Source organism: Gymnoscopelus braueri, assembly GCF_963280865.1.
Source record: "Gymnoscopelus braueri genome assembly, chromosome: 14".
Classification (NCBI taxonomy): Eukaryota; Metazoa; Chordata; class Actinopteri; order Myctophiformes; family Myctophidae; genus Gymnoscopelus; species Gymnoscopelus braueri.
This window is the reverse complement of record NC_137619.1, coordinates 4,699,339-4,714,338: the sequence shown is the minus strand read 5'-3', so window position 1 is coordinate 4,714,338 and position 15,000 is coordinate 4,699,339. Positions and strand designations below refer to the sequence as shown.

The 15,000-nt window shown below is 41.8% G+C and overlaps 2 protein-coding genes across 4 annotated transcripts in view; both read left to right on the top strand.

The window, feature by feature from the left end:
• ankrd1a (ankyrin repeat domain 1a (cardiac muscle)) overlaps window positions 1–2,554 on the top strand; it is a 180,486-nt gene extending 177,932 nt beyond the window's left edge. For both annotated transcript variants that reach the window (XM_080449443.1, XM_080449442.1), the window contains one exon: window positions 485–2,554. In XM_080449443.1, coding sequence (XP_080305569.1) covers window positions 485–580 — 96 coding nt within the window. In that variant the 3' untranslated portion in view covers window positions 581–2,554. The remainder of the gene's footprint in view (window positions 1–484) is intronic.
• Window positions 2,555–7,634: 5,080 nt separating this feature from the next.
• Window positions 7,635–15,000, top strand: part of hectd2 (HECT domain containing 2) — a 32,115-nt gene continuing 24,749 nt past the window's right edge. For both annotated transcript variants that reach the window (XM_080449943.1, XM_080449942.1), the window contains exons 1-4: window positions 7,635–8,162; window positions 12,789–12,873; window positions 14,100–14,238; window positions 14,667–14,769. In XM_080449943.1, coding sequence (XP_080306069.1) covers window positions 8,115–8,162; window positions 12,789–12,873; window positions 14,100–14,238; window positions 14,667–14,769 — 375 coding nt within the window. In that variant the 5' untranslated portion in view covers window positions 7,635–8,114. The remainder of the gene's footprint in view (window positions 8,163–12,788; window positions 12,874–14,099; window positions 14,239–14,666; window positions 14,770–15,000) is intronic.

Below are 15,000 nucleotides of genomic sequence, written 5' to 3'. Positions count from 1 at the left end.
GTACAGAAATGATTTTTAGAACAGGTTGGCATTCTAAAATATCCATTACACCACTCTGTAAGAATACATCCCATAATGTCTAGCATATATGATCTACACTCTATTAGAACACATCCCATGGATGCTTGGGTGGCGCATTGGCAGAGTACCTGCCCACCACCACCACCACAGAGGTTGTGGGTTTGAATCCACCGTGGTGCATCTGGCCTCGTCGAGTATCTACACAAACACAATTGAGTGTGGGGAGGAAGCAAATGGCATAATGACTAAATTGGAGAGAAAAAGGGCATATGAAATTGTGTGTGTGGTGTGTATAACTTATTACTGTAATGTTACCACAAATAATTGACTGAACTGAACTAATCTGAACTGAGCTGAGCTGAGCTGAGCCAAGCTAAAAGATAAGCTAAGCTAAACTAAACTAAACTAAATAGTGTATAGCTGTGTTTTAAAGCTGTCTTTGTTTTTTCGTTGTGTTCTGCAGGACGGGAAGACGCCCATGGAGTCACTGTATTCATGGCAGAACGGAGCCAAGAGCATTCTGGGAAATGGCGCTTCACTACAAACACAGCAGAAGTGAAACAGAACCCACATTCAACTTACAGTATAGATTAAAGGAAGCTTTCCTTCTTTATTGCAGGAAGACAAATCTATTTAATTATGGCCAAACATTGTGTGTGTGTGTGTGTGTGTGTGTGTGTGGAGAGAGCGTTAACCATTTGAACCCCAGCGTTCATATTCTGGGGGTGAGCATTAGCCCCCCAAAAATAGCCGATCTACAAGCTCACAATGCGTCGCATTCGTGACGCATTGTGAGCTTGTAGATCTGCTATTTTCGGCGAAGACATTTGGTGTAGCCGGTAAAATTGTTCAAAGTACAATGGTAACCCATGTGCGGTTCTCTAAAACGACTGGGGGTTAAGTGCTTAATGTCTCATAGTGGCTCAGTGCTTTCTTATGGAAGGGTTTTACATTAACAAACATCATTAAACTCACACTGTGTAACATTGATTATAGAAACGTTCTTTGGGCGACACCTCCGGTAGCTCCGTTGTAATTGCAGCTTCTGTCTATGGTGTGTTAGAACTGCGATTCCCAGAATTCAGTTCGAGAACAAAATCGCGGTAAGCACCGCCCCCCAAAAAAACGAACGCTGCAGGGTCCTACAGCGCCGAGGGTATTATGGAAAGACTCAAAAACAACGGAACAGTGTTTATTCATTTAATGTGTTAACTTAAAATAATAATAATAAATAAAATAATGGTTATCTTGAAAGATATACCAGCAAAAGATTATAAAGAAATGATGTTTGTTTAATAGAAAAAAGTTGCACAGTATGACTATCATCCATGTCCGCTAAGTTTCCTGTAATAATCAGGAATACTCATTCATTGATAATGTGAAACCCGATCAGAACGTCGATTGATTTATTGATTGATTGCCAAATATTGCTGGACAATGTCTCGGACGAAAACTTGTCTTTCTCTTTTTTTTATGTTGAGCATAAGTCAGCAACAGCTAATCGTGATAATTATATTTATTGATTGATTAATCATTGTGGTTGATTACTGATTTGTTGTTTTCTATTTTATTAAGTATGGAGGAGGATATTTGATTGCTTTGTGTATATGGGTTTAAAACAGTGTTTGTCCAACTTTGTCCTTTTCAAGGACCCCCAGTTTTGGTACGGACCCCCATAACTCTGAGAGTGTACAAATGGAACCAAATGAACCCGTAAGGGCCCATTTGGTTCCATTTGTACACTCTCAGAGTTACAGACCCGTAAGGGTCCATTTGGTTCGATTTGTACACTCTCAGAGTTACAGACCCGTAAGGGTCCATTTGGTTCCATTTGTACACTCTAAGAGTTACAGACCCGTAAGGGTCCATTTGGTTCTATTTGTACACTCTCAGAGTTACAGACCTGTAAGGGTCCATTTGTACACTCTCAGAGTTACAGACCTGTAAGGGTCCATTTGTACACTCTCAGAGTTACAGACCCGTAAGGGTCCATTTGGTTCCATTTGTACACTCTAAGAGTTACAGACCCGTAAGGGTCCATTTGGTTCCATTTGTACACTCTCAGAGTTACAGACCTGTAAGGGTCCATGTGTACACTCTCAGAGTTACAGAACCGTAAGGGTCCATTTGGTTCCATTTGTACACTCTAAGAGTTACAGACCTGTAAGGGTCCATTTGGTTCCATTTTGATAAAGTGGTTCAAATGCTTAAAGGCGGTTAGAAAAAAAAGAAAGAAAAAAAAATAAGGGGTCAAAAAAGCATTTGCTATTTTTGGATATCCATAAAATATGGATAAAGTGGTTACAGTGATTGTGATTGTGATGTAATGGAATATGGTCTGAAATGTCTTGTGGCAGATTGTTTCTCTCAGAGTTTGTAACAGAGAGATATGAAAGTGATGGCTGTCTCAATCAGAGATACTTTATAACGGCTGTGTTTTGTTCTGTGAAAGGATCTGTTAAGTCGATGTTGGTTCAGAGGATGTTTGGAAAAGATGGTGTTGACGTGCTTTAAAAAGAATGAATAAACTTCACTGGCTTTGCCCTCTTTTATTGGAAAGTTGATCTTTTTATTTCATTGACTGAATGAATGAATGAATAAACACTGTATATACATGTACATGACATTTGGAGATGGGAATGATTTTTTAGAAAGGATCTGGCGCCCTCATCTGGAATGTGGATGCAAACAGCCCGATACACTAATACCAGTGGTTCTCAAACTTTTTCATGTCAAGGACCCCCAAATTGACACTTATTAGCCCGCGGACCCCCATTTGAAAAGATAAGCCAGGGACCCCAATAAGAGAAGCTTTTTACGGCTCTCTAGCAGAGATTCTCAACCATTTTAATTTCAAGGACCCCCAGTTTGACATGCATTAGGCTACGGACCCCCATTTAATGGCATTTATACCTCTGGGACCCCAATTCATATTGTAAAATCAATGTTAATTTAACTCTGAGGGTGTACAAATGGAACCAAATGGACTCGTTGGGGTCCATTTGGTTCCATTTGTACACTCTCAGAGTTACAGACCCATAAGGGTCCATTTGGTTCCTGTCCATCATTTAGCTGGGGACCCCCGGACCCCACTTTGAGAACCAATGCTAATACCATCATTGAGAGTGAAGGTTTGGAAGATAGCAACAGTTACATTAACTAATGTATTTAATTCAAACTAATAATCAATAATCTATAGGCTAATCTAATACAAATAATGCATTAATAATCAATCCTTATTTTGGGCATGTCATTATATATGACAAGTTTCAAAAACTAGTCGTGAGCTTGTATATCTGCTATTTCCACAATTTTTAAGTGAAAGTGAAGAATGTGGTAAATTTGTGTCAATATGTGTTTTTTTTAATAAATATTGAACCAATGCCACTTGTAACTAAATGATAAATATAGATATACTGGAAACACAGGTTATTTTTTTCCTTTTCCTGGAAAAGTTATGCTTCTGGACATACAAGCTTTGACTACCTGACAGCGACAATAACATGTTTAATATGGCCGTGTTTATGAAAAAACTTTTACATTTCATTGATAACTATTCCATATTACTTTCAACGTTAAGAGAGGGATTCTGTTCATTAGAAACCTGCTAGAGAAATACTAAAAGAGTACAAACTTAGAAGAAAAACACACATCTGTATCTCTCTCTCTCTCTCTCTCTCTCTCTCTCACGCACGCATTTCCACTTATGGACTCTTCTGGAAGCGTGCGTGTGTGTGTGTGTGTGTGTGTCCGTGTGGTGTGTGTGTGCGTGCGTGCGTGTGTGTGCACGTGTGTGTGTGAGAGAGTGTGCGCGTGTGCGTGTGTTACATAATGTGTGTTTTTCACTCATTCTGGACAGAAGTGATCATTCAGTCACGTGACGCAACACAGAGAGGAGACGTGTTACACCAAAACCGGTGACCCATAGAATTCCGTCCCTGCAGAGGTCACTGTGGCACAAGTAAAAAAATATATAGTCTACTCTTCAGTTAATGTAATAATTCAAGAGAGGGAGTGAAATATACTCTTATTTAACTTAATAATAAATGAAAAGGGGTGTTTTATGAGATATCTGCACATGTCTGCAGTGGTTATCAATAGATAAACACTCCAATATCACAAGGCAGACAACCTCAGCAAGTGTTAATTTTGTCAACTAAAACTATGACGAAAACTTTTGGTCGACTACCTTTTTTCACTGACAAAAAAATAAATTAAAACAAAATAAAAACTAAGCAATGATGACTAAAACTATGACTACATATAGACCTACTGACAATTTCGTCTGAAAACTAAACTATAGACTAAAATGCTAGTGTAGTGGAACGCAGTGAGCTGGGATCGAACCCAAGGCTCCCACTCGCCAGCCGAGGAAAGTGGACCTGCTGCCCATCCCAGCCCTGACCATGTTCTACAGACTGGTGCCATCGAGAGCCTTCTCACTTACTGCTTCACCTCCTGGTATGGCCACAGCACAGCTGAGGAGAGGAAGCAGCTAAACAGGACGGTGAGAACAGCGGAGAAGATCCTCGGCACCTCGCTGCCATCTCTGGCGGAAATATGCAGTCAGAGAGATGCACGAGGAGGGGGCAACCAACATCATCAGCAGTGGCGGAGCGTCCGGGGAGGCCAGGGAGGCGGGCCGTCTCCGGGCCCGCGACCCTGGAGGCAGGGCCGCAGGAAGGGTAGTGCGAACGGTGCGGTCGCACAGGGCCCCGCGCTTGGGGGAGCCCCGCAAAAAAAAAAGAAAATAATTTTTTTTTTTTTTTTTTTTTTTTTTTTTAGTGAACAGATTCACGTTTAGTAAGAGTTATACCGAGAAATAACCGCAAATAACCACCAAAAACTCGGAAATATCCGCCCAAAACCGCCAAAAAATCCCGCGCGCGCGGGGATGGGGGCTGCGCGCGCGCACGCGACTTCGCACAGGGCCCCGCATTTCTCCCAGACGGCTCTGCCTGGAGGGCCTGGGCCGTCAGATAATAAATCGGTAAAATCAGGCAAAAAATAAGAATTAAACAACATAACCCTAACCCTAAAACCGAAATAAAGTGACAAAAAGCCCCCCCCAAAAAATGACCGAATCCGCCCAAAACCCTACATTTTCACGGGACGTGCACCCACGCGCGCAGCGGGCGTGCGTGCATGCGCAGGGGGCAGTGGTGGAAAAAGTACTCAAATTCTTTACTTAAGTAAGAGTACCAATACTGCAATATAAAAATACTCTGTTACAAGTAAAAGTCCAGAATTAAGAATTTACTTGAGTAAAAGTACAAAAGTATTGGCATCAAAATGTACTTAAAGAACCAAAAGTAAAAGTACTAAATATTTGAAAATAGCAGATCTACAAGCTCACAACGCGTCGCGATGCGACGCGTTGTGAGCTTGTAGATCGGCTATTTTCAAATAGCCTAGGTTTAAAATAGGTTTAAAGTGGTTAATGTATGTTTCATTATATCATAATTTATATCTGAAAAGTAACTAGTAACTAAAGTTTTCAGTAAAAGTACAATATTTGCCTCTGAGATGTAGTGGAGTAGAAGTAAAAGTATTGGAAATTGGAAATACTCAAGTAAAGTACAAATACCTCAAAATTGTACTTAAGTACAGTACTTAAGTAAATGTACTTAGTTACTTTCCACCACTGGCAGGGGGGGCCTGATCACTGTGCTGTGCCTCCCGGCCCGGCTTTGAGTTGTTCCGCCACTGATCATCAGGGACACCACCCACCCACCCCTCTCACAGCCTGATCCCCCTTCTGCCGTCAGGGAAACGTTACAGAAGCCTCAGTGCCAGGACAGAGAGGATGTGGAACACTATCTTTCCCCAGGCAATCCCATTCCTGAACTCAAATCTCCCTCGTAGATGAACTTTGGGAGGTGTATGCATTCCTATGCATCAAATCATGAACTAGTTGAAACAGATGAACTATGGATGAATTTCATTCAGTTTTAGTTTTAATACTTTGTTTTTTATCAGGGTATGCTTATTTTTATAGTGTGAATTCTTGGTTTTTAGGACCTTTTATTCAGGTCGATAGGGTATGTTTCTGCACTGTTTGTTTTTATTCTTTTATGAATTCTGCCGTCTCTTACTGGGAGAGACATAATTTTGTTTGTTTTTCTAACACTGCTTGCAGATGGAAAACAAATGACAAATAAAGCAATCTTGAATCTTGAACGTGTTACCAGTCGTGCCAACGATTGGCATTGGCCCGATCTTTGGAGCTCGTCCTCGCGCTTCACACTTCACGCCGCGGACCACCGTACACGACGTCCCTCATGCGACGATATTGCGCTCCTCGTCCTGCCGACTACGCCAGATTGTAGTGGAACGCAGTGAGCTGGGATTGAACCCGAGGCTCCCGCTCGCCAGTCCGACGTGTTACCAGTCATGCCAATAGGGCTGAGCCCGATTGGCAGGTCTGTTGCACGCCGGTTCTGGCTAATTTGACTGTGGGGAGGGACCTAGATGCACTCCATAGCGACCTAGATGCACTCACATAACAAGGCACTCACACACAGCGAAACTCTAGAGAGATGCCCCCTCAGCCAGCTGGCCCTGGAACTCCGGGCACAAACACAAACAGAGCCACGAGATAGAAAACCCATTGGACCAAACCAAATTATAAAACAGCAAAAGGAAAACTACCTGACACATTGGAAAGAAGCAACACAAAAGCAGAGTAAACTAGAATGCTATCTGGCCCTAAACAGAGAATACGCAGTGGCAGAATACTCAGTGAGCACAGTCTTGCGATCGAGAAAGGTCGTCACAGGCAGACCTGTATCCCGAGAGAAGACAGACTGTGCACCCACTGCACACAAAATGAAGTGGAAACCGAGCTACACTTCCTAACCGTCTGTCCATTGTACCAAGACATCAGAGACACATACTTCCCACAGATTACAACCACACACGGAGATTTTGAAAACATGACCAATGACAAAAAACTCCCATATCTGCTGGGTACAACAATGTGCAAACACAGCAGCAAGATTCGTGAGTTGCTGTGATAGGAGAAGGATATCAAACGGAACACAACCACCCTAAAGACTAATCATTGTGTATATTCCTGCACTATACCTGCACCCAGTGATCTTGGTATATAGAAATTGATCTATTGAAGATTCTGACTTTCAAATGCACATATTTTTTGTTTTGATTGTATTGCTGTATTGTTGTTTTGTGCTTTCTGCTTTGGCAATGTAAACGTATGTTTTCTCATGCCAATAAAGCCCTTTGAATTGAATTGACTAGTGGAGAAGATTGGACAAACCCTCAACAAGGACCCCCTCATCCGTCCACTAACATCTTATGATATTTAGTCAACTAAAACTAGACTAAAACTAAAACATTTCAGATGATTAAAATATGACAAACTACATTGACTATGACTAAAACCAAATCAAAATGAACACAGAGGCCGACACTAATTGAAATGTGTGGAGTCACACGGTTCTACGGGTCACCGATGTGTGTGTAGCAGCAGTCTCCCTTGTGTCTCCTCCTCCTTTCCTTCCAGTCTTCCAGTATAACATCATGGTTTCCAGTCCCCCCTCCTCCTCCTCCTCCTCCTCCTCCCAGTAACATCATGGCGCACAAACAGCTGGGCTGCCTCTCAGAGAGAGAGACAGAGAGACACAGAGAGACAGAGAGAGAGAGAGAGCAAAAACAAACTAGACATGTTTTAAACTGGCTTTAATACTACTGGAACATCGTTTCATACCTTGGATAACTTTGAGAGAGAGAGAGAGAGAGAGAGAGAGAGAGAGAGAGAGAGAGAGAGAGAGAGAGAGAGAGAGAGTAGCGAGAAAGAGTAGAGAGAGTAGAGGCAGAGAGAGAGACAGATAGAGAGAGTAGAGAGAGAGAGAGAGAAAGAGAGAGAGAGACCACCTGTAAATCAGTTTAAATGAAGTCACACTTTCACGTTAATGTTATTATTCTATCTCTATAATCTAAGTATAGACCTAATAATAATAATAGTAACAGAAAAAGACACGAGGAGAATTGGACCAAAACTTGTCATATTGTTGTTGTTGTGATGAAGATGAAGATGGAGACTGAAGAGGAATAGAAGAAGAATCACTTTGATGACCATGGAGGATGGAGAGAGAGACAAGCTGCCTCCTATCTACATGGTAAGAGTCATTTATAGATCTAATACATGATGGAGAGTCATTTATCGATCTAATACATGATGGAGAGTCATTTATAGGTCTAATACATGATGGAGAGTCATTTATAGGTCTAATACATGATGGAGAGAGAGACAAGCTGCCTATCATCCATGGTAAGAATTATGTATAAGTATAAGCATAAGTCAGGGTCCCCCAATAGCCTTGGATCTAGACTATCATAGATGTATTTAATCAAGTCTGACTTTTTGCTTAAAGCAAACTCGATGAAATACATCTATGATAGGCTACTCTAGATCCAAGAGCCCCCAATTAAACTGGTGTATATTGTTCCTGGACCCCCATCTGTTCATATATTGTGACAAGATGTGTTAAAATGTTAAAAAAATAATAATATCAAGATTTGTTTATAAAAACAGCAGATCTACAAGCTAGCTGATGTATAGGTTTAAGTTGGTTTCTCACTCATGTTGCTGGGGACCTCTGAGACCTGGAACCCCCTCAAGGACCCCTGGGGGGTCCGTGAGGGTGTTCAAATCTCTTTCATCTGGGGGTTCAAATCTGTTTTACCACTTACCACTAACTAACCCTGTGTTACGCTCTGCAAGATCACGACACGTTGTGTTGTGAGCTTGTAGATCTGCGATTAGTTTTATTAAAAGGATCCCTGGCTAATTAGCCTTGTATGCCTTAATACAATTGCCTATAACTAAACATTAAAAATTAAAAACACCTTAAATATTGTATTTTTTTTTGGAAATAGTCCATGTGTGGTTCAGCTCTATATGGCATGTACTGTATGCAATAAAAACATATTGTTTTGATGCGTTGTTTTGAAATGCGTTGTGAGCTTGTAGATCTGCTATTTTCGGCTAATGTTCCCCACCACACAAATATTTGACGGACCCCCTGTAAGTAACTGAGGACCCCCTGTAAGTAACTGAGGACCCCCTAGGGGTGGGTGGGGACCCCGTGAGGAACCCCCTGTTGAAGACCCCGGGTCTAAACGACATGCTCTCTGAATAACATGATTTGTTTATCGTCGCTCTACGGAAGAAAACATTGCGTCTAAATGTTTCTACTTTTCATGTTTTCTAGTAAATCGATGCCCTGATTTGTAGCCCAAGAGTTTAGTGCGGAAATTGCAAAAATAAACAATCTACAAGCTATCTCTCGCTATCTCTTTGCCAAAGTGAAAGTGGTTACGTGTGTCTGTGGGTTTTATAAATATCGAACCAATGAAAGGTATTGACTAGAGCAGGGGTCTTCAACGTTTTCAGGCCAAGGACCCCCTAGCTGAGAGAGAGATGAAGCAGGGACCCCCTACACTATATTGTATAATCAGATTAAAGATTTTTTTTTACTTAGCCTGCTATTTTTCCCCTCTACACCTATAGCCTCTTTGCCAAAAATATCTACAAGCTCTCATATATCTACAAGCTCTCAACGCCTCGCAGCGCGAGGCGTTGAGAGCTTGTAGATCTGCTATTTTTGGCTAATGTTCCCCTCAGAAAAGGAATTCTAGGGTTCAAGTGGTTAATGTAAAAAAAACCTACATCCTATCACACAAAGATTTGGCGGACCCCCTATAGTAGCTCTGCGGACCCCCTAGGGGTCCCGGACCCCCTGTTGAAGACCCCTGGACTAGAGCCTTCTGACTGAATAATATGTACATCGGATCCTTTGAAACACAGGTTCTCCATTTCCCGAAAACAGTTTTGAACGTACAAGGTTTCCAGCTGACAGTGACGTTATGAAGTGCCATCTGTGTGCCATCTGTGTGTCATTTTAAGATTTCTTAGGCTGTTAAAAAAAAATTGCAGATCTACAAGCTCATAGCGCGGCACCGAGTGCCGCGCTATGAGCTTGTAGATCTGCTTTTTTTTTTTTAAATCGTGAACATTTCGTGAAAATCTTTGAATATATATTTTTAAAGCGAACATTTGTAACTCAAATCTTTACTTCTGAGGGATTCTAAAACAGTTTAAAAAAAAAAAACGTATGTTGTTATAATATCAGTGATTCTTTCTTTATGTCAAGGACCCCCAAAATGATATGTATTTGGCTGCGGACCCCCATCTCAAAATATGTTGTTCCAGGGACCCCCCAGAAGCAAAGATTTGAGTAAAAAATGTTCGCTTTAAAGAAATATATATATTCAAAGATTTGCGCGCATTTTCACGATTTAAAAAAAAAAAAAATTAAAGCAGATCTACAAGCTCATAGCGCGGCACTCGGTGCCGTGCTATGAGGTTGTAGATCTGCTATTTTTGAATAGCCAAAGAAATCTAAAAATGACATACAGATGCGTTCCTGGTCTTAATGGGTTAAGTGTCAGGAAAAACACACACCCTGTAAAGAGGATGTATTATTAGAAATGGTGGCTCTCGGGCAGAAACCTTGTATCTCCGTGTGTAAATTTGTTATGTTTTCTTTTGGTAAATGAATGCTCTACGTCATCATACAAGAGTGTCACAGCTGGCTCTAGAGGCCATGACAAATATTGGGGAGGAGATCAGGGTAAAAGGTAACACGAGGTGTATTTATTAAGAATCAGGCCTAATGACAATAACTAAAAGGAAGGTGAACAAAACATATCTTACGGATCCTATGAGGTGTGGAGTCAGTAAATCAGTGGTGTAGGTGTGCATGTGTGAAGCATAGTGTGGTGCGCGGTGTGTGGATAGAAAGTAACAAACATGATCATAACAGGGGCATGGAGAATGGAGGTTAAAGCGGGTGGAGACAGCACGTCTGTTCTCCACAGGATTCTCACAGAGACTGGCAAGGGGCAGGGCTTTTATAGCCTCCTGGAGGCACCGGGCCCAGGTGCTCTCCAATGAGCCATCAGCCCAAGAGGCCACACCCTGCTCACCTATAGGGCAAGAGTTAACTGACAAGGCTTGCACCCCCACAACCACCCAGACTACACCGGCCTATAATATGGGGGCATCACAAACGGTAGTGAAGTAGTGAAAATGGTCCGTCTACAACAGGGCCGGATACAGAAATTATTAACTGGGGGGGCATTAATAAATGCTGGGGGGGCGGCTTCCTCGGCGGCGCGCAAAGCGTGGCGGCGAAACAAATTTTGGGGGGGCCCAAAACCATTTGGGGGGTTTTCAGGGCCCCCAAACCCCCCAAATGCGTAGGAAAATATGCATAGGAAAATATGCATTTTGGCACAGTTAGACCTATAAAAAAAATTGTGTTCAGTTTTTTCGGCTGTTTGTGTATTACTGCTTCCTATTGTTCTTTTGGGCTTGTTTTCCTAGGCTTCTTTCTCTCGCAATATCTGGCAACACTGCCCATGGAAAATCAGGGCAGAGGATTATTTGAATTGTGCAATGATACATGATGGAATATGATTAAGGATTATTTTGATTATGTTAAGCTCACATTTCATATCATGACATAAATGTAACTTTAAAAAAAAAGAAAAAAAAAAAAGAAGATTTTTTTGGGGGGGGGGCAGTCAGGGCATTTGGGGGGGCATTGCCCCCCCTTGCCCATGCCTAGATCCGGCCCTGGTCTACAAGATCGAGGGCAAAAGTTTTAAAATGTTGTATCTTCCAGCCCTACTGCTTGATGTTTAGCATGGATTCTAAAGAATCGCCATTGAATTCTAGACATTCAAGAACTTCATTGTCACAGTGTGAGGACAACACAATTGCAATTGTGTCACCCTCAAATGTCGCATTTGCATTTAAGACAGGGGTCTTCAACAGGGGGTCCCAAACCCCTAGGGGGTCCTTAGAGTTATTACAGGGGGGGGGCGTCAAATCTTTGTGTGATAGCTTTCTTTCTTTTTTTGCCACTTCAATCCTAGCATCCCTATTCTGAGGGGAACATTAGCCGAAAATAGCAGATGGAGCTTGTACATCTGCTATTTTCATAATCTTTTAAAAAAATTAAAAAATTGTAATACAAAAGGTTTCGGACATATGAGGTTTTCCCCCGACAGCAACGACATCCACTTGTGGGATATTATTGTAATGAACTTGACGACATGAGGATCCTTAAGAACCTGGCTGAGAGCTGTTGTCGTGGAAACAACGGTAAACAAAAGAGGCCTGCGCTCCTGGCTTTGATGTGAATTGTTCCACTTTTAGAAGCTGCTGTCGGTTATAGTCTAGATTGAACCGGTCTCATCCTGAATCTCTGATCTTTAGGTTGTCATTAAAATGACCACTGTCACCTAAAGTAGGGGGCTGGGCAATTAACCGAAAATATATCAAAATCAATATTTAGAACTAATAGCTGACTTAATCTTGCTCATGTAATTGATTAATCAAGAAGCAGGTTTTTTGTTAATTTTTTTTTTTGTATTTATTTTAGATCAACAAACCTTGTTCACCACTTACCCCGGTGTTATTCTTTGTTATACAACGCGTGTGTACAAAAATTGCAGAAATTGTCGATCTACAAGCTCACAACGCATCGCATCATGATATTAAAGCTTGTAGATCTGTTAAATAAAAAAATAGATAAGGAAATCCATTGATCATTTCATATTTAATAGTAATAGTTACTTTGAAAAATGTTTGAATTTGTTCATATTCATATCAGAATGTTTTGTTTTTGTTTTTAATATTTTGAAATAATTAAAAAAAGAAATCTGTGCGCCAGGGTTTGGGCCGAGGAGGGAAGCAGTCATCTCTGGGAAGTTTGTCGTCCAATCAGAGCCAGAGGAGGGAGGCGGGAGGACGACGTGGTGAGTTACTTCCTGTCTCGTTCTTTCACTTTAAAAATACTGTTTCTCAACGTTGGGTCCGGCGACCACGAGGGGTCCGAATGTACGCTTACGGGTCGGTAACTCTGAGAAAAATCCCTTAGAGATAGGGTGAGACGTTCAGACATCCGCCAGAGACTCGGAGTAGAACCGCTGCTCCTTCACTTGGAAAGGAGCCAGTTATAGGTGGTTCGGGCATCTAGTACGGAACTACGGATGCCTCCCGAGCGTCTCCCTAGGGAGGTCCTCGCGGCACGTCCCACTGGGAGGAGGAGGAGACTCCGGGGCAGACCAAGGACCAGATGAGGGGGATTACATCTCCACACTGGCCTTGGAACGCCTGGGGGAAGTGGCTAATGTAATAAAAAATAAAATAAAAAATCCAGACAAATTACCAATTTTTTTTCTCTTACACAAATCCAGTACTTTCTTCTCTTTTTTTTCTTTTTCTTTTGCAATACTGTTTTCTCTTCTCTTTTCAATACAGTAGCAAATGACTGAAAACTATTTTTTAATCAATTCTCTTACAAAGATCCTGTATTTTCTTCTCTTTCTTTTTAACGTGCCCTCTGCTGTTTGTATCGCAAATCGCGATACATGTTTTTTATTAAATCGATTTAAACCGTCACCAGTTTGAATTGATTTTAATCAATTCACCATAAATCGTTACACGCCTATTGGTAACACCCGTGAAGGAAGTAAGTAATAATAATAATAATAATGGATTTTATTTATAACGCACTTTACATTTACAATAAATCTCAAAGTGCTTACAGAAGGCCAATGCATAAAAACAAACATCACACCAATCAATAAAAGAAAACGGCAACTAAGAAACTGAAACAAAACAATTAAAACTGGGGGCATAAAGCCTAGAGGTAAAACCAGCTAAAAAAAAGCTTTGCTAAAAAGGTAGGTCTTTAATCCTCTCTTAAAGCAGTCGACCGACTGTGGTGCTCTCAGGTGGACAGGGAGGGCGTTCCACAGTTCGGGGGCGACTGAGCAGAAAGCCCGGTCGCCCATGGTGCGTAGATTGGCCTTGCGGGTGTTGAGGAGGTTGGTGTTTGAAGAGCGGAGGTTGCGGGTCGAGGGTTGAAGGGAGACTAGGTCCTTGAGGTATGAAAAGTAAGGAAGCTGCTGAGCATAGAGTCCAGTGAGTTGACTAGCAGGCTACATGTGTATTAATATAGTGTGTATGTTTTGTCCAGGTAAAGAGCTGCCTCCGATCTGTTGTGACGTTCGTCAGAAACAGAGAGTTTCTGTCGACATCTTACCTCCTGAAGTCAAAGCTCCGTTCCCCTGCGACCCAGTTATACCCCTACGTACCAAGACCACCAGACAGTTTCTGTAAGTACTAATACTATACTACTAATACTACAGTTATACCCCTACGTACCAAGACCACCAGACAGTTTCTGTAAGTAAGAAGTATGAAGTAACTAAGTACATTTACTCAAGTACTGTACTTAAGTACGCTTTTGGGGATTTTTTACTTTAATTGAGTGTTTCCAATTTCCAATACTTTTACTTCTACTCCACTACATCTCCGAGGCAAATATTGTACTTTTTTTCTCTCTTTACACTTTGTAGATTTTGATTATTATTACAAAACCACTTCAGCCCTATTTAAGCTTTGGCAATTTGAAAATAGCCGATCTACAAGCTCACACAACGCATTTGGAGCTTGTAGATCTGCTATTTTCAAAGGACCTTGTTTGTGTGCGTGTGTGCGTGTGTGTGTGTGCGTGTGTGTGTGTGTGTGTGTGTGTGTGTAGGGAGGATGTGGAGCATGCTAACCAATCAGGTGACTGGAGGAACGTCCGACAATTTTACCTGACGACCTTCGACTCCTTCATGGAACTCAACGCTGCCTTCAAGGTACACACACAAACACGCACAAGCGCACGCGCACGCACACACACACACACACACACACACACACACACACACACACACGCGCACGCACACACACACACACACGTCACACACACACACACACACACACACACACACACACACACACACACACACACACACACACACACACACACACACACACACACACACACACACACACACACACACACACACACACACGCACACACCAAT